At 43.6% G+C, this 18,719-nt stretch overlaps 1 protein-coding gene across 1 annotated transcript in view; it reads left to right on the plus strand.

Annotated features, from left to right (window-relative positions):
- The window catches only part of LOC144828299 (uncharacterized), a 225,329-nt gene that overhangs the window by 98,278 nt on the left and 108,332 nt on the right, over positions 1–18,719 (plus strand). The window contains exon 9 of the mRNA XM_078686382.1: positions 5,855–5,924. Coding sequence (XP_078542508.1) covers positions 5,855–5,924 — 70 coding nt within the window. The remainder of the gene's footprint in view (positions 1–5,854; positions 5,925–18,719) is intronic.

Here is an 18,719-nt window from a genome sequence, read left to right on the forward strand (position 1 = left end):
CCAGCCTCCACCTCCATCCATGGAGATTGAGCGGTGACAGTTGACAGCTTTTGATCTTCCTCCCGAAGTCTGTGATGACATTCTGGCAGCCAAGCATCCCTCCACTAAAATGGTATACGCCTACAGGTGGAACAAATTTGTGGCATGGTGCACAGCAAAGGCTGTGGATCCCCTGTCTGACGTTCTTTCAGAGGTTCTTCTGTTTCTTCTCTCTTTCGCCCAGCAGGGTTCTGCTCTGAGCACTATCAAAGATTATCTTTTGGCCATCTCCGCTTTTCTACGGCTTCCAGGTCAGCCTTCTCTTTTTAAATCCTCGGTCGTTAATCGCTTCCTCGAAGGCATTACACACACGTTTCCATCCGTGCCTTTCATAAGGCCTCAATCGGACTTAAATCTTGTCTTGACCTATCTGATGTGCGCTCCCTTTGAGCCCCTTCATAACTGTCCCTTACGTCTTCTCACTCTCTAGACGGCTTTCCTGGTAGCTATCACCTCTGCCAGAAGACTGAGTGAGCTCCAGGATCTTTCTTCTAAACCTCCTTTCCTTTCTGTTCACCCAGACAAGGTGGTTTTAAGGACCTGTCCTTCTTTCCTGCCAAAGGTTGTCACACCCTTCCACATTGGGCAGACCATCATTTTGCCCACCTTCTTTCCGCCTCCTCATCCTTCTAAAGAGGAATAGAGGCTCCACCGTCTGGACCCTAAACGTGCGCTCTCGTTCTATCTGAAGTGCACACAGCAGTTCCGGGTGGATGACCACCTCTTTGTTGGCTACGTGGGCGCCAAAAAAGGTCGGGCTGTGCACAAATGAACCATCTCTCGGTGGGTCGTTCTGTGCATCAAAGCATGTTACTCGTTGGCTAAGACGGAGTCTCCTGTGGGGCTGCTTGCCCATTCTACCAGGGCAACGGCAGCCACTACTTCCTTGGGGCACGGTGTTCCCTTGCAGGACATTTGTCAGGCAGCAATGTGGGCCTCGCTGCACACATTTACCAAGCATTACTGCCTTGACAGTCAAGTCCGTAGATACGGTTTGTTTGGCCGTTGTGTTCTCCATGACTTTCTGGTGTAATCTTGTTCAAAGACCCACCACTGGGGTTGGTATTGCTGGAGTATCTATTCTAAGGTAAGGAATCTATCACTAATGTGTCTCTTTCAGATGCAAAAGTTACTACTTGCGTAACGATATATCTGTAAGAGACATTAGTTAGTGATAGATTTCTTACCGCCCCACCCATCCTCCCCATTCTGCGAACTGATTTCTAGGGTTAAGGTCATCCCTTTCAGGGCCCTAGTTTCATGGCACCAGTGGTCAGTTTCTTGCATGGCTCTGTGTTCCTTGCGTCGAAAGCCGTGTACAGAACTGAGGTCAGTGCACATGGGTGGCGCCTAAGTAGTGTCCGTGATGTCATCTTAGTGCCTATGACGCCATCAACGGACGTGGAGCCGCATGACGTCACCTACCGATGCGCAAGGGTACTGCTGACGAAATACTTTCCAGATCCAGTCTGACGCCTGGGGATATTCTAAGGTAAGAAATCTATCACTAACTAATGTCTCTTACAGATATACCATTACACAAGTAGCAACTTGTGCTTTAATGTATATAGGTTGCCCCTAAGTAGATCCCTGGAGGCAGGGTGCATTCTATCAAGAGCTTGGGCATATATGTCTTGATGTTAATTGTTCTGACAGTAAAAAACTGCATTGTTGTTTTTACTGTGGAAAGGTTAGAAGCCCCATCGGTGAGTGTAGAGTTACACGCTAACTTCTGAATGGGATTGCTAGGTATGATACTTCAAGGTAACAAAACATTTGGTACATTAAACCCAACATGATAGTCAAGTCGAATTTAATGAGGCAACCTTATTAAGTAGCCATGTTTGTTGCCCAAGGTTTAGCAGTGACCATTTAAGGTTCCTGGCCACAAGACAGTCTTCTGCCCTTCTGAGGGTAGGTGGAAGGAAGGAGCGCAAATGGACTGCGGTTGGAAGAGGTCAAGAAGGGTGTGATCCGAAAAGGTAAACTTAAAAGGGGAAGCCAACTTTAAAGGGAAAACGATGGACATGCATGAGAGGGACTGCTCTTTTGTTCTTGCAAACAGGTCCGCGTTGGGGACAGAGAAGGGAAAGCAGTTGCCAAACCATTTCTGGTTTTGCCATTTAGCCCCCAGATAGCAAAACCTCTGGGGTTGGCTAGGGAGATCCACACCACCAGGAAAAGGGTTCTGCCATCATGGGAGTGGGCAAAATGGTACATTCTAGGCAAGCTATATGCCACACCTCACAGGAACTTGTCACTAGGTAGGAGTGGTTTCGTAGCCTATTGGCTAGTACGTGCCACATCCCATAATGGTGGGGGTTTGTGGGGAATTCTGCTCCACCAACGGAGTTTGCAGAGTGTTGCCACTACACTTGGAGAACGGAGTTTGGAAAAAACTCTGCCAATCGCCCAGTGGCGGCTGCTCCCATTGCGAAGGGGTGGGGAGGGGGAGGAGGAGAAATACACACAAAAAGCATGGAAGACAAATATAAAATATAAAATTGTACTTACCGGCTGCTCCGACGGCCGCCGCCTTGCTCCTCTCTCCCAATCCTCTCCTCCCAGACGTCCGCGAACTGCTGCACACTGTGCAGGCTCCCAGATGTCAATCCAAATATTGCTCTCCTGCTGGGGATAGTATTCCTAATATGGGAGATGCTTTGGGATGGGTCGGAGTGGCCTAGTTTGCTGCTCAGACAGTGCCTGGAAGTCAGTGCTGTTTCTCCAACATGGTTGTGCAACGCAGCTTGGGTTGTAGAAACTTAAGTGCACATGTCTGTTTGGCCGGCCAAAGACGGCTTGCCAAACTGACATGCGCACTTACAAGTGCACCTACCACTCCTCCTCCCAGTCCCAGCCCTGTTAAGGATTGCCTGGCCAGCACCATTTTAGACTTGCTTTGGCTGTCAGACAGAGAAAAATAAGATGATGATGAAATTATTTTATTATCATTTTATTTTTCTTCTGCTGGCTTTTAGCAGGGGGTGGGGGCGACACTCCTCTGCCATTTTGGAGTAGCCACAGCTACAATCACCATGTGGCAGAGTTTACCAGCACCCACCCTTGAAACCTTACTTTCAAGTGAGAGCGACACACACCTTTGTTGTGTTCCTTGTCATGGATTTTGAGATGGAAGTTTTCTGCAAGTCTGTGTATGCTTCTCTCAAGTGCAAGCTGTTCTTGTGGGTGCTCGGGAACACTTGTCCACACCACATGGGCACATATTTTGTGTCCGAAGTCTGCAGGTGTGGGTGGTTAAGGACAAAGAGACAGCATGGGTGACAGGAGTTCTCCGCATTCAAAAGATACTTATCTCTGCATTCTGTTTCTCTCCCTCGCATTTCATATTTTCAAAGTCAGATTGATAAAGTAGTGCAATTTGCATGACAAGATATTTACAACATTTCACAAAACGAATTGCCTTTTCAAGCGTTGCTTTTCTTTCCCATAGGATGCTTAAGGGCTTTACCCACACTTCAGATAGAGATTTTAAAAAAAAACCTGAAACTACATGCCTATGGTACATAGTTTAGTGTTTTAAAATGCATGGCATGCTGATATAGTGGACTATAGCAGTGCTGCGGTAGGAGGAGCAGGAGATTGTGGCGGCAGCAGCCTCTGGAGCTGTAGAACCTCCCCCACCACCCTCTCCAGGGTCAGTGAGTGCTGTCCTATGAAACCAGAGATCATGGGCAGGGAAGATACTGGGCCCAAGGCAGGCGTAGAGATTACCGGAGTGGGGGACAAGCTATCTCGCAACACCGTACCCCCCTTCTCCGGGCTCCGGAACACCCGGACCCTGAAATCCTTCACACTGTGCTAGAGATTCTCAAGAAGAGTAACCTATGAGATCCAATAGGACTTTTCTACGTGTACTAACCCTTCCGGAGGAATCAGCAAGCTCTATTTGGGGTGACTAGGCAGGTGGGAGAAATGACCCACCAGCAAATGTGAGTGTGTTGTCTTAGAGTAAGTCTTAAAGTATTTCAGTTGATCAGCAGTGGACAAAACACAACAGGATAGCTGGGTTGAGGTGTGGTCTGACTTCAGGGGAAATGTTCATTTTGAAAGCATAATTCTTGTTTTGTAGGGATGGGCGGCACACTCACAGAGCTTTTGTGTAACTACACGGAATTCCGTGGAGTAAAATCCTGCGAGTTCCGCCCACCCCTATACAATGGCACAACCATCAGAAAACTGGCTCCCCTACACCCAGATCTTCGATCACGTCTCTGCTGAAGAGTGGACCAAAGAAAGGCAGTCCTGCTGTTCCATGGACCTAGGAAAGAGAGGCTGCACCAACACTGGACTACACCAGCTGCTCCTTGGGCTAGCAAAGAGAGGACTGCACCTGTAGTGCCCTGCTCTAGGAAGAGTCAGCCCCAAGCCGCAGACAGAAGTGACTCCAAGAGCCAGTTGACTGACTTCCCGTCACAGCAACAGGGTCACAAAAGCTGAATTAAACCTGACTGCTCTGTTGCACAGTAACCCAGGACTGAGCTAAAGTTTAAATCAAAATAACCTTACTGAAAAAGATGTCTTCTAGATGAGAAAAGCAGAGAACACTTGTGGAGTTGAACATCAATCCTAAAAAGGAGAATGTGTCAACCCTACTAATAAAATTCTCCTTTGCTTGGAACACTCAAGATTGAGATGAACTGGTACCCATTAAAATTAAATTGGGCTTGTTAAAATTGGTTCTCAAATCTTGGGAGTCAATGAGTATCACAAAATAATCTAATAATCACTGCAGTCGTAAACCTAGGCCATTTCACTAGCATAAACTAAGGCAGGAATCAACCTCTACCTGCAAGAGTTCTATTTTGTCCCTCTAGTACTAGTAATCTTCCCAATTGGTTTACATAGAACATAACAAGAAAGGAGCTAAAATGCACCCTTGCTGTACACCCCACTTTAATTTAATAGTGTGCACAATCGTTCCCTTTGTCATAAATAACTGTTGCTGACAAATCCATGTGGAAGGCACATAAAAAATAACTGATAATGAAATTTACACCTAGAGAAAACATATTTTTCCAAAGTTTATCCTGCCAAGATAACATCCATATATATATAAAGAATCTTGCTTAGGCATTGGTCAAGCATCCCTTGTCCTGGCCTGATATTGTACCGCAAGTCTAAGATAATGTGGTTATCCTTTGCGCATTAGGTTAGCCTGGTTAATATGATATACCCAGTCCCTTTGACTACTCTGTTGAGGAATGAAATGGGCTTATAGCAACAAGGGTTGTTTATATTTTACGTCTTAAATGCAAGCACTATTGTCCACTGTGACCAGGATGCTGGAATAAAATTAACCCGAACCTGGGACTTTATGCTTAGGTGTTGTAAGTATTGCATTGATGACTTCCTTCAATGGGAAGAACATTTTAGATAACCCCTAAAAGCTTGAGACAGCTCATTGTTGGAACAGCAGGGCTCTGAAAGCCATATATCCCTTCAAAGTGACGTAACCCTGCGTCTGGTAAAATGTGCGAACACAGCAATACTCTTGCTGGATGTGTAAAAAGTGGGCGGATGACAATCTCCCAAATAATGGGGCTGTGTCTAAGGTTTCTTGCATGTGATAACAAATCTCAATCCGCTTCTAGCAGGGCCCATTCCCCTCTTTTAATACTTGCTTGTATCTTTTTCAGAGGGTGTCTTATTGAGATCTATCCTTTGGGATTTTTAAAAAAGTCTTAAATCAATTCTTCAAGGCTCCTAGAACATGTATGATCGAACCAACTACATTCACTCATTGTGTTTGGTTGTCCAAACATAGTCAAGGTTTTTTTTTTCATTGTTACAGATCATTGGAAAAGAAAATAGAATCATTTAGGATGAGGATAACTCATCCAAACAAACAGAAGTATCAGAGAGTAAGTAACTATTTGTAACTTTGTGTGAAAGCTGTTTGATAATTCTTTAGCCCACCTTAGCCCCCGGCCCTGATCTGAGAGCACCTCCACTCTTCTCAGTGTTTTTTTTAGCAGAATTAGGTTAATTGCCTTATTGTGAATGATAGCTTTAAGTTGTGCAGAATGGATCCTGGAAAATACCTGAATTCTAGATCATATGAAGTAAAGGAGAGAAAGCTGTGACATTATCCGTCCAGCCAAATTAGGCTGATGAACATTTACCACTATCCAATCATCCTCAATAGTCTTTGGTTCCATGCCAACATGCCTAACCATGTTTATATATAGAAATAAAAATGTTCCATCCCCAGTTTACTTATCAACCCATTGAAGTATTTGATTTCTCAAATGGGAAAGGTTTTCAGAGTTCCTTTCTTTAAGCGTGGGAACTTTAGCCAGAATTCCAAAAAAAGGTGTTGTCTTAGGTGGCATATTAGGAGATAAGGGCACCATGGTGGGTTTAATAGGTGGAAAATTTCCTGGGAAGTGACAATACCTTTTTCAGTTCATCTAAGGCCAGCAGAATAGAGTTACAAGGATCCACGAGCAGTAGATACAGGAAGGATACTGCAACCTTGTGGTGATTTCTTTTCGCTAATCTGCTACTTTGGTGGACTTCTAGCCTACCCAATCTTCCCGTCATATTTGCAAAGTATAAAAGAAGCAACCTGTGCTCTGGTGGGTTTGAAGGGCCTAGCTTAGTATCAGGGGTAAGCAAAGATGGATTTGGTGAAGCAACATTAACCTTAACAGAAATGGACAAACCAGAAATAGTTTGTTTGAGACATGTGTGCTCTAGATACACATGCTTTGCATACTCCTGCCATCTAATGTTGGGTCCAGATGTTTGCAAGTTGTTTTTCTTCAAAGACGTCTTTGAAGGGAGGAATCACCTTACCGCGTGACAGCAGTGTTAGTGCGCATTGCCATCAACTCTAATGTTAGAATGTTTTTTTTCCACCATCGGGATCGGACTTGTATTGCTGCACTCCAGTTCAAAACCGTCCTTCAGGTTCTTATTGGTGCTCAATCCACTCTACCCTCAATGTTATTGTTTCTGTACACATTTCCTTGTTCTCCGTGTATCAAATTGCTTGACAAATTCTCCAATTTTTGATCGGAAGCCTTGTTAGAGCCGTTGGGCCTACCCGCTATGGGCCAGCCTTCTGCCAATGGAACACGCTCCATTCCAATTCTGTCCGAGTGTAACGCCAAGTAACTTCGCACCGACCAACATCAAGTTTGTAACTTGTCTCTCTCTCAGGAGCACAAGAAGTAAGACTGTGACGCTTGTAAGTCATTTAGATCCAAGAAGACTCTATGCAATCATCGGACTCTACGACGGGAGATGCAACGTCAAAGCATCCAACACACTCGGGATATCTTCGAAGAAGAATCCGAGCAAGAGGAGATAGAAGTGTCCGCTGCAGGGGAAGAAGAGGACTTATGCTTTCCAGAGTCCAATTCCAAGCTCAAGATCAATCTGTAGTCCAAAGATTTGCCTCCGGGTCAAGGTGGCGTGAGTACCGAAGGCCTTTTTCCCCCTAAATCCTTTCCAAAAATACATAAGGCTCCTCCTCTGCCTTCTGACCAAGGTTGGCACTCAGACAATGTTTCTGATGCCCCACCTCTTGGCTCGGCACCAAAATAAACTGCCAAGCCTTCTGGCTCGGGACCGAGTCGACCAAAACGTTCTTTGGATCCGAAACCATCAGTCTTGAAGGGCAAATCCAGTTCGGAACTGAAATCCTCCGCTCTGAAACAAAAGCATGCTACAGAGTCAAAATCCTCTGCTCCGAAACAAAACAAGCCTCGAAGCCCAAACTTAAAGACAGTGTCTCCGAGCCTCCGAAACCAATATTAGATGTTCTTAAGGCCAAATTGGATCCTAAGCAGAAAATGATTTATATTCATCCATATACTGGACACATTTCTGCTAAGACACCAGAAAAACACAAGCTTCCTTTAGAGGACACCCCCAAAATCCCTCTAAAGAAGAAGAAGGACATGGCTACCAGCTTTGTTTATTTTGCCCCACAACCCTCTCCTCCTCCACCGTTTTCTCCACAATTAATTGAAGATTCTTTTGCATATGACACCTCCAGGCTCTCCACATACAGACCCAAGTAGAGATCATGATGATGATGATGATTCTCATCTACCTGTAGACCCATGGAATGACTACACCATTGACCCTCCAGTAGACATTGACCCAGACCTTTACCCTGCAAAGCCATCACCACCAGACAATAGCATGGCTTACTAATTCCTCATTGCTAGAGCAGCAGAGGATCACAGGGTGACCTTATAAAAAGAGACATTAGAAGAGGACCTTTTATTTGAGATACTCGAGTCCACGGACAGGTCAAGTCAAACACTCCTTATGCTGGAAGGCATGATGAGGCATGCAGATGATATCTTTAAAGACCCTGTCTGAGCACGCATTTTAACTCCAAGGGTAGATAAAAAAATATAAACCCTCACCATCAGATCCTGTATTCATTAAAGGATAACTACCTCTTGACTCTGTAGTAGTGTCCAATACTGGCAAAATAGCTAATTCACAAACTTTTGGGGATGCGCCTCCCTCAGATAAGGAATATAAACGTATAGATGCCTCAGGAAAACAAGTAGCTGTTCAAGTTGCTAAACATTGGCACATCGCAAACACACTGGGCCTACTAGCTAGATACAACAGGGCATACTGGGATGAGATGGAGCAATTGCTCCAATATCTACCAGATGAACACAAAAAAAACACAGCCGTTAGTTAAAGAAGGGAATCTCATCTCTAACTCCTCAACCAGATGTGCCTTAGATGCAGCTGACACTGAAGCTAGAAAGGCATGCATGGCTTAGAATCTCGGTTTTAAGCCGGATGTTCAACAGTCCATTTTGAACACCCCCTTTGATAAGGAACACCTGTTTGGTCCTGTAGTTGAGTAGTCCTCAGTGAAAATAAAAAAGGAACACAGAAGTAGCAAAGTCCGTGGGAGGGCTTCAGTTCCCATCCAATAGAGGCTTCTTTCAGCGCTCATTTTACAGAGCAGGGTCCAAAAAAACTTTCTCAGACCCAAATGTTTCCTCTTACAAAGGCAGCATCAATCCTCTTCCTCTAGAGTTTTCTATAGAGGAGGATATACAGGAAACATTTCCAAAGGTAGGGGTAAAGGCGCCATGCAGCATAACACCCCTTCCCCTAACAAACAGTGGCTTGCTTTCCCTCCCCGATCACTTAACACCTGTTGGGGAAAGAATTCACAGTTCCTCCCCATTTGGCAATCTATAACAGACCAGTGGATGCTCGACCTTATCCAACATGGTCATTGCCTAGAGCTCACCACCAATCCACCAAACATTCCACTCCGTGTTCACAAACTGTCGTTAGACCACTTAAAATTACTCAAACAAGAAGTGCAATATCTCTTGGAAAAGGGATCCATAGAACCAGTTCCATTACAATACCAAGGTTCAGGGATTTACTCTTTATTTTCTGATCCCCAAAAAGGACAGATCAATAAGACCAATTTTGGATCTCAGAGAGTTAAACCAGTACATACTGTCAGAACCATATGCTAACACTTCAACAGGTCCTTCCACTTCTACAGCAAGGCGACTTTACGTCCACACTACACTTAAAATATGCATATTTTCACCTTCCCATTCTCCAGCTCATCGCAAATATCCCAGATTGGTGATAGCGGGCAAACACTTTGAGTTCAAAGTACTCCCAATCGGAGTAACTACTGCTCCCAGAGTGTTTACAAAACGTCTAGCAGTAGTGGCAGCTCATCTCAGGAGATAGCAAATTCATGTGTTTCCCTACGTAGAAGACTGTCTCATCAAAGCCAGCACATACCAAAAGTGTTTACTACACACTCAGACCACATTACACCTACTCCACAAATTAGGTTTCACGGTCAATATTCAAAAGTATCATCTGCAGTGTTCCCAGATACAATCTTATCTAGGTGTCACTCTGAGCACTCTCATGGCTCTAGCCTCTCTCAATGCAGCCAGAATTTCCAATATCCAAACTCTATTGCTGCAGTTCCAAACTAACCAAACCCTGCCAGCCAGGACTTTTATGCGGCTTCTAGTAATGATGGTGTTATGCATTGTAATAGTGCCTCATGAAAGACTACACATGCATCCACTACAAGAATGCTAAGTACGTCCGTGCAATCAGTCACAGGGTCAGTTAACAGATCTAGTGTTGGTAGACAGTCGCACCCATCACTCTCTGCAGTGGTGGATCCCACTAAATGTATCAAAAGGGTGGCCTTTCATCGACCGTGTTCCACAAGTCGTGCTAACAGAAGACACAGCTCTCACGGGTTGGGGAGCACATCTCCATAATGACAAAATTCAGGGTCTCTGGGACGACAAAGGCAAACAACTCCACATCAACTATCTAGAGCTTCTAGTAGTATTTCTAGCTTTTCAGTCTCATCTCACAGCCAAAGTTGTCCTAGTCCGCACGGAAAACATGACACCATTGTACTATGTACAAAAACAGGGTGGGGGACACTCTCTCCAACTGTCAAAACTGTCTCAGGCAATTTGGAAATGGGCAATCCATTACAAGATTCACCCTCTGGCAGAACACCTCCCAGGAGTGAACAATCAAATAACCGACCTCCTCAGCAGAAGGAGAGAACAAATATTAGAGTGAGAACTTCATCCCCAAGTTCTCCTTCCATACTTTAAACAATGGCAATATCCTCAAATAGATCTGTTCGCCACAGCAGACAATGCACACTGCTCAAACTTTGCCTCCAGGTTTCCACACCCTCTATCCAAAGGCAATTCCCTATGGATGAATTGGTCAGGGCTATTTGCCTACGCTTTTCCATCTCTCCCTCTCCTTCCATTTCTGGTTCGGAACCTCAGGCAAACATCACTCACACTGATTTGGTAGCTCCTATATGGGCCCGTCACCATAGTACACCACCCTGTTAGAGCTCTCAGTAGTTCCACATCGAAAGCTACATATCGCCTACAGTCTACTCACTCAGTGCCATGGAGAAATCAAGAATCCAAATCTCAAGGAGCTCAACTTAGAGATTTGGCTCCTGAAGTCATAGTTTGGATACCAATACCCCCTCCAGAATGTCCGCCAAGCCGGCCCTCAAGGCCCTGCACTGGCTCCCTGTGCGCCAAAGGGTGCAATTTAAAGCAATGTGTACTACACATAAGCTGATCAACGGATCTGGCCCTGCGATCCTCAGTAAAATGATCACTCCCTATACAGCAGCCAGACCCTTACGATCCCAGAATGAAAACATGGCTAGCGTTCCTAGATTCAAACGATCTCGGACAGGACGACGACAATTTTCCGTCCAAGCTGCCGCTGGATGGAACGCTCTTCCCCGCTCCCTGAGACTGGAACCCAACTACCTGCCATTTCGCAAGAAATTGAAGGCACATCTATTCCCTAAATAGAATCCCCCCTTAAATATCTCTCCCCTCGCCCTCCCCCTCATCAGGATCACAACCCTCACAGCGCGGGGATGCCCTTGGGTCACCAGGCGCTTTAGAAATCGCTAAATAAATAAATAAATAAATTTGAATTTGCCACCAGACTGTATGTCTATTCTGAAGGAAGCAAGAAAACCTACTACCAGAGCTTGCTATGCGGAAAAAGGGAAACTAAGTGTTGTCTAATGTAATAACAAAATTCTACCTCTAGATGTTTCCCTTCACAATATTGTTTGTTACCTTCTTCACCTACAGCAATGTGGGCTAGCTTAACACATCAATTTGGCTGCATCTAGCAGCAGTAGCCGCGTATTTGCAAAACAAACCGCATTTGTCTTGCTTCAAAGTTCCTGGTATTAAATCGTTTATGGAAGGCATAAAGAGTTATACCACTAAGCATTCCCCCGGCACCGGTGTGGAATCTTAATGTACTTACAATACTTTTGGTTCCACCCTTTGAACCACTACACAAGTGTCCTTTACAGTTTATTTCATGGATGGTTGCATTCCTCAAAGCAATAACTTCATTACGGAGATTTGGTGAGATACAGGCATTAACCTAAGGTGAGAAGAACCCTTATTTCAACTCCATAAATATAGGGTCCTTCTTTGCACCAATCCTAGATTCCTTCCCAAAGTGGTTTCTGCTTTCCATATTAACCAATCAGTTGAGCTACCTGTGTTTCCTCAACCCGATTCAGTGGCAAAACGGGCTCTTAACACACTTGACATCAGAAGAGCTCTAATGTATTATATATTTAAAAAAAGACTTTCGTAAAACAAAGCAACTGTTTCTTTCATGTACACCACCTCACAAAGATGATCCTATTTCTAAATCTGGCATTTCAATGTGGATTGTTAAGTGCATTCAGACTTGCTACGCAAAAGCTAAAATAACTTTATCTATACCCCCTAGAGCGCTTTCCATTCGCAAAATAGGGACATCTATGGCCTTGTTAGGTAACATTCCTATAGCTTACATCTGTAAAGCAGCAACATGGTCTACACCATACACATTTAGCAAACACTTTTGTGTGCATGTATTAGGACACCAACAGGCAAATATTGGCCAAGAAGTGCTAAAGAAATTTTTCCAGACAACTGCAACATCTACTGGTTAGCCATTGCTTTGGACGGATACTGCTATATAGTGCAATGCATGTGTATCTACAGAACACATGCTTTGAACGGATTATGCTACTTACCCAGTAGGCAGCTGTTGTTGGCCTGGAGAGCTGTAGATTCACATGCGCACTCGCACCTCCAAAGACACATGTAGTTGTTGCCGTTCTCATTATTTACAGTATTTACACATGGACATCTCTTTACTACACTCACTTACTCCATTCTCACCCCTTTGCGGGAAAACAATCTAACAATGGAGTTGATGCCCATGCGCGCTATCACCGAAAGGAGGATTCACCTTACCTTGTCACTGCAAAGATTTCTTCGAAGAGAAACTACTTGCAAACATTGGGACCCAACACTAGATGGCAGGAGTATGCAAAGCATGTGAATCTTCAGCTTTACATGCCAAGAACAGGGGCCAGATGTATGACGCTTGCATTTAGCGAGTCGCAAATGGCGTCTAATTGTGACTAAAAATGTTCGACTCACTAAATGCAATATACAACAGTGTCTCAGACACTGTTTGCGATTCCCAATACTGAAGCCAATAACGCACTTTGGACTCGTATATTTTATACTAGTAATCTAGGAAATTTGAGGGAATTCTGGAAGATGGTTAATACCCTAAATAGGCCGGATAAAGCGGTAATTTCATCAGTATTGACTGAACCAGAATGGGTAAATTTTTTAAGCCATCATCTAAATCCACATCCAGTAGTACAGGGAACTGAAGACCATAAACCAGGGAAGGAAACGGCAATAAAAAATCAAGAATCAGGTATGGCGATAACACAAGAGCAGATTGTTAAACTAATAAAGAAGCAAAAAGATGGAGCACCAGGACCAAACGGGATACCCTTTTCTGTATACAAAGAGGACCCGGAAACATGGGCCAAAATACTTGTAAAGATCTTTAACGAAATAGTTAGTAAAGGGGAGATACCTGAAAGCTGGAGAGGATCTTTAATATCCCCAATTTTTAAAAAAGGAGACTGGGCGCTTCATGAAAATTATCGTTTAATAACGCTGCAGGACACGGATGCAAAATTGTTTGCAGGTTATCTGCTAACAACCTTATCTGACTTTGTGAAAAAGAATAACATTCTTCCGCCAAATCAAACTGGCTTCGTTAAAGGTCTTGGGACATCCTCCAATATCCTGGCACTATCTATTTTAATGGAAAAGGCAATTTTAAAGGGCGAATCACTGTTTCTATGTTTTGTTGATTTTAAATCAGCCTTTGACTGTATCAATAGAGATCTTCTATGGAAAAAGTTACAAGCACAAGGGATTCCACAGCCTTTAATATACCTGATCAGTCTCCTGTACACTAAAACCTGGGCCAAAGTTCGAATTGGAAATGGCAGATCGTTAACTGAGGAAATACCAACGCTTAGCGGTGTGAAGCAAGGTTGCGTATTGGCACCTTTACTATTTAATCTGTTTGTAACTGATTTAACCGAAGAATTGAACAAGATAAATGCCCATCCACCGAAACTTGGAGATAAGCACATATCAAACTTGCTATATGCAGATGATGTTATTCTTTTAAGCAGAACAAAGATAGGCTTGCAAAGGTTAATTACATGTATACAGGAGTACTCAATAAAAATAAAATGGTAATAAATGAATCCAAATCTAAAGTTATGGTTGTCTCAAAAAATCCAAGAAGGAAATACAATATGAAATGGTTCTTAGGTAAAGAAAAACTGGAACAAACTAAAACGTATAGATACCTAGGATTGGTTTTTGATGACAATGGTAGTTTTAAACCCCAGAAATTGGATATTACCCGGAAGGCAAACTCCCCAACAGGTGCATTTGGTATGATAAAAAAATCCACCAGCAACTTAACCTACCAGCCATTGCTCAAAGTCATATCTGCAAAACTGTTACCTTCCCTAACCTATGGCAGTGAAGCATTGAACGGAAAGGATGCTATAACAATAAATAAAGAAATTTCGAAAACTTTTCGATCCCTTTTCTGTCTACCTAAAAATGCCTCACAGTCCCAAATTAGATTAGAATTCGGCTTGAACAACCAACGACATGCTCGGATGGGTAACACAATTAAAGTATGGTATAGGGTAAAAAATGACAAGGACAACTTAATCTCTGAGCTTTTATGGAAAGAAGTAGAGGGCAATAACAAATTATCTGTTTGGAAGTATCTCGAGAAGGCCTTAGATGAATTTGGGCTTAAGGAGATTTGGATGACCACTATTCCTCAGGAATCTTTAAAAAAAATTGTAAATAAGACAACTGATATCCTATCTGTGATTAGTGACAAAGAGTCCCTGGCCAAAAGGAAACATGCTTGGTCTATAATAAACAGTTACAAAAAAAAGAGTCCGCAACAATATTTGAATACAGCTTGGACTTGGAAATATAAAAATATATTCATGAAAGCCCGGTTCGGAATCCTGCCCGGAGAGTCTCATGCACTGCCATGGAAAAGGCTTGAAAATAATATATCATGTCGGCTGTGTAACACAGGAGAGGAAAATATCATACATCTATTGTGCCTTTGCCCAGAACTAAAAAATGAAAGAATAACACTTCTAAAAAGGCACTTCAATAAAAGATCAATAAGGACATGTAGACAAGCGCTAATCCAGTGTCTTTGCCTAGAAGATATACATATTAACTCTGCTCTTTCAAAATTTTTATCAAGTGCATGGAAAAAACTGGAATTTTTTATACATTAGTTGTTATATTGTTTGTATTTTTAAATTCTTTAAAAAAATTACTAAATTACTACTTAAATTTTAAAAGGTATCGCCCTTTTACTGTACTACTATAATTATTGTATTATTATAATTGAAATGTTAAATTGTGCATTCTTTTTTGGTAAAGATTTTAAATAATCAATCAATAAACATTGCTTACTTAAATGTCAGATTCCCAATGGGGTCGCAAATAGCATGCCTCAACCCTTGGACCACTGCCAGCTCTTAAAAAATATTTTCACACCCATTCACGAAGGAGAATTTCGAAAAAAGGTGGTAAACTGAGAGTTTTTGTGATCATACATAGATGTGAAACTTGCTGTTAGGAAGGGACGCCCTTGGCATGCCCCTTCCTAATAGCGAGTCGCAAACCGTATTTAGCGAGTTGGTAATAGGTTAGCTACTCGCAAAATATGGTTTGTACATGGGGCTGACCTTTTTAGCAGTCGCAAATGGGCCGGATTCTCGTTTGGGACCACAAAGAATGGTCGTACATCTGCCCCAGATGCCTACTTTTTGAGTAACATAATCCTTTCAATCACAGATAATCTCTAACTGAGCATTTCAAATGAGTTACACACAAAAGCTTCAAGTTCAGTGTAATACAGTTTTGAATAAGAGTTCTTTCGCTTCAGAACACTTAGTTGTCCTGTTTGATACATGAATTTGTTTCGTTGGTCCTTTCTTTATAAGCTCATCATTATTTCCTAGCTAACGGATCTATATCAACTAAGACCTCAATAATAGGATAACCGGCATCTGCCATAGTGATCATTAAATTGCCAAACAGGTTAGGGCTGAAAACTAATTGGGGATGAACAATCATTTGTGCTGAATTTCCAGCAGGACCATCAGCAGTAGCCACAAGACCCCCCTCTAGGACTCTTAAAGCTAATTCTGCCTAAACCCAGGTAATCTTTTTTCTGAAGGCCCCTACTGCTGATGTAAGAAGTTTGATTATTGAAGGATTTTGCTGTGAGCCCGTAGATTCAATGTTGGCAGATGAGGCCTTTCGCTTACCCAATATAGAGGAGGCCAGCACGTAGGTAAGAAACATGGCCTAGTACAGTCTTGTATGGTCTCGAACAGGCGCAGATGGACCCACTCTTGGCTCGTCCTCGTCTGGGAAGTGCCCAGACCCGTCCCATGCAGAAGGAGGCAGAGAGCACTTTTATTCCACTGTTACTCAGACCCTACCTCCTCCAAAGTGCAGCAGTACAGTTCAGTATGGGCCATGAAGATCGCTTTGCAGCAGAGCACCAAACAAAACGTCCAATGTATGTGAGGTAGCGATACCAAGATCTTCTGCTGTAGCTTCTATACTAGGTGTGTCTTGTTCTGCTGGTTCAGAGAGCGTTGTCAGAAAATGGATCTCTTCCAGTTCTTGCACTCTCCGATCACTGGTACCAGCCTGGAGTGATCATTGTTAGACCTGGCAGCCTTAGGGTGGTCTTCCACCTAACTGCCTTCCTCTTTCACTTTTCTTGACATAGTTTTTTCTGCTATTAGGACTCTGCCCACTTTAACACTGCTAACCAGTGATGAAGTGCTTGTGCTCTCTCTTCTAAACATGGTAATGATAACATTGGTTCATACGCAGTTGGCATATTTAATTTACTTATAAGTTCCTAGTAAAGTGGTACTACCTGTAACCAGGGCCTGTCAATTAAATGCTACTTGTGGGCCTGCAGTACTGATTGTCCCACCCACTTAAGTAGGCCTTTAACCATGTCTCAGGCCTACCACTGCAGAGCATGTCTGTGCAGTTTACACTGCCATTTTGACCTGGCCAAAAAAAAACTTTTGCCAGATGCAAACATTCTTTTTTTTTATACAATTAAGTCACCCCCAAGGGAGGCCCTGGACAACGCAGAGGGCATGGTGCACTGTATTTAAAAGGCACAACATGTATTTTAAGTTTTACATATCCTGGTAGTGAAAAACTCTCAAATTCGTTTTTCACTACTGCAAGCTGATTTTGTCCATAGGTTAATATTGGTATAACCTTATGATATTTTATAAGTGTAATTCCCAATCGGGAAGAGATTGAACCTCCACATTCTGGTGTCTGGAATCCTAATTTAAAAACCTAACTCATGGTGAAGTCAGGTTTTAAATTACAATTCTAAAATTGGTACCTTTAGAAAGTTGGTATTTTCTTGCTTTAGCCATTTGATGCCTGTAGCCTGCCTCCGATCACATGACTGGATTTAGTTGGCAGATGGCCTTTGTGTATTCCTTCTAGACACACAAACATAATGGGAGCTTAGGTATGACTTGGTGGCCATCCTGGCTGGATGGGAGGAATGAGGTGGGCACAGCCGTACTTACACCTGAATGGGCTGTTTACTGCCCTCACTCAAAGTATTGATAACCCCCTGGAGTGAGGGGAAGAAGGACCTCTGTCCACTTTGAAGGCATGTCTTTGAAGTCTCCCCCACTTGAAACGCACCACTGGGTATAAGCACTGGACTTTAGACACCTCCACTTCAGTACAATTCTGGTCTTGTGGATACCCTGCCGGGAATAAGGACTGCTGTGCTGCTGAAGGACTGCCACTCTATTTGGCTGCACTCTGCTGGACTCCTGATGTGATGTGCTGAATTGCTGTCTGCTGCCCTTTTTTCTGAGTGAGAGGACTGGGCCTGCATCACTTGACCCCAGAACCCAGAAGTGACTCAAAGGGCTAGCTGGCTGGCCTCCTGATCTGAAACCTCAGGGACATAACAGGCTTCCAACCCCTGCACCTGGAGTCTGCCATCTGTGAGTCTACCCTGCCAAGTGGTGCCACCCCAGTCCTAGACCCTTGTAAGTGGGCTAATGGTGCTTGCCAGTGGAACGGACACATCTTCTCTGCTAAGCGTAGCATCCCCAAGCAGAGTGATGCATATCCTCAGCTGAAATGTGCATCGCCAAGCAGAACCAAAGCATTTCCTTGACTGGACAGCACATCCCGAGCAGAACTGATGCATCACCACAGCTGCATTGATTGGACCGGTCGCAAAAGACTCATCTAACTGTCACTATGTGATGCTTTACGTGGCTCAAGCTTCTCGCATCCCTCATCGATGGCAGCCTCAATGACAATGCTGAAAATCTGCATTGCAACTTAACCACTCATCGGAATCGACTCATAGCCTCTTCTGCGCCTCATATTCTCGACACCTGACTTTGCATCTCAACCCCCTTTGACAGGATCCTCGATGTTGATACATCTGGACCTTGTACTACAGCCCAGTCGCATCATGTATCCGAACACATTGCCTCTGATGCGTGATGCATCCTTGACGCAGATCCATGCAATGCTCTGCAATCAGCATTTAAGATACTTTGTTCAGCAGGCCTAACTGGGATTCTGTAGTCGGCTCATGCTCCATCACGGTCGGCCTGAACTTGTGAGTGTGTCCTTGTCCGGCGC

Source organism: Lissotriton helveticus, chromosome 4_1, assembly GCF_964261635.1.
Source record: "Lissotriton helveticus chromosome 4_1, aLisHel1.1, whole genome shotgun sequence".
Taxonomy (NCBI): Eukaryota; Metazoa; Chordata; class Amphibia; order Caudata; family Salamandridae; genus Lissotriton; species Lissotriton helveticus.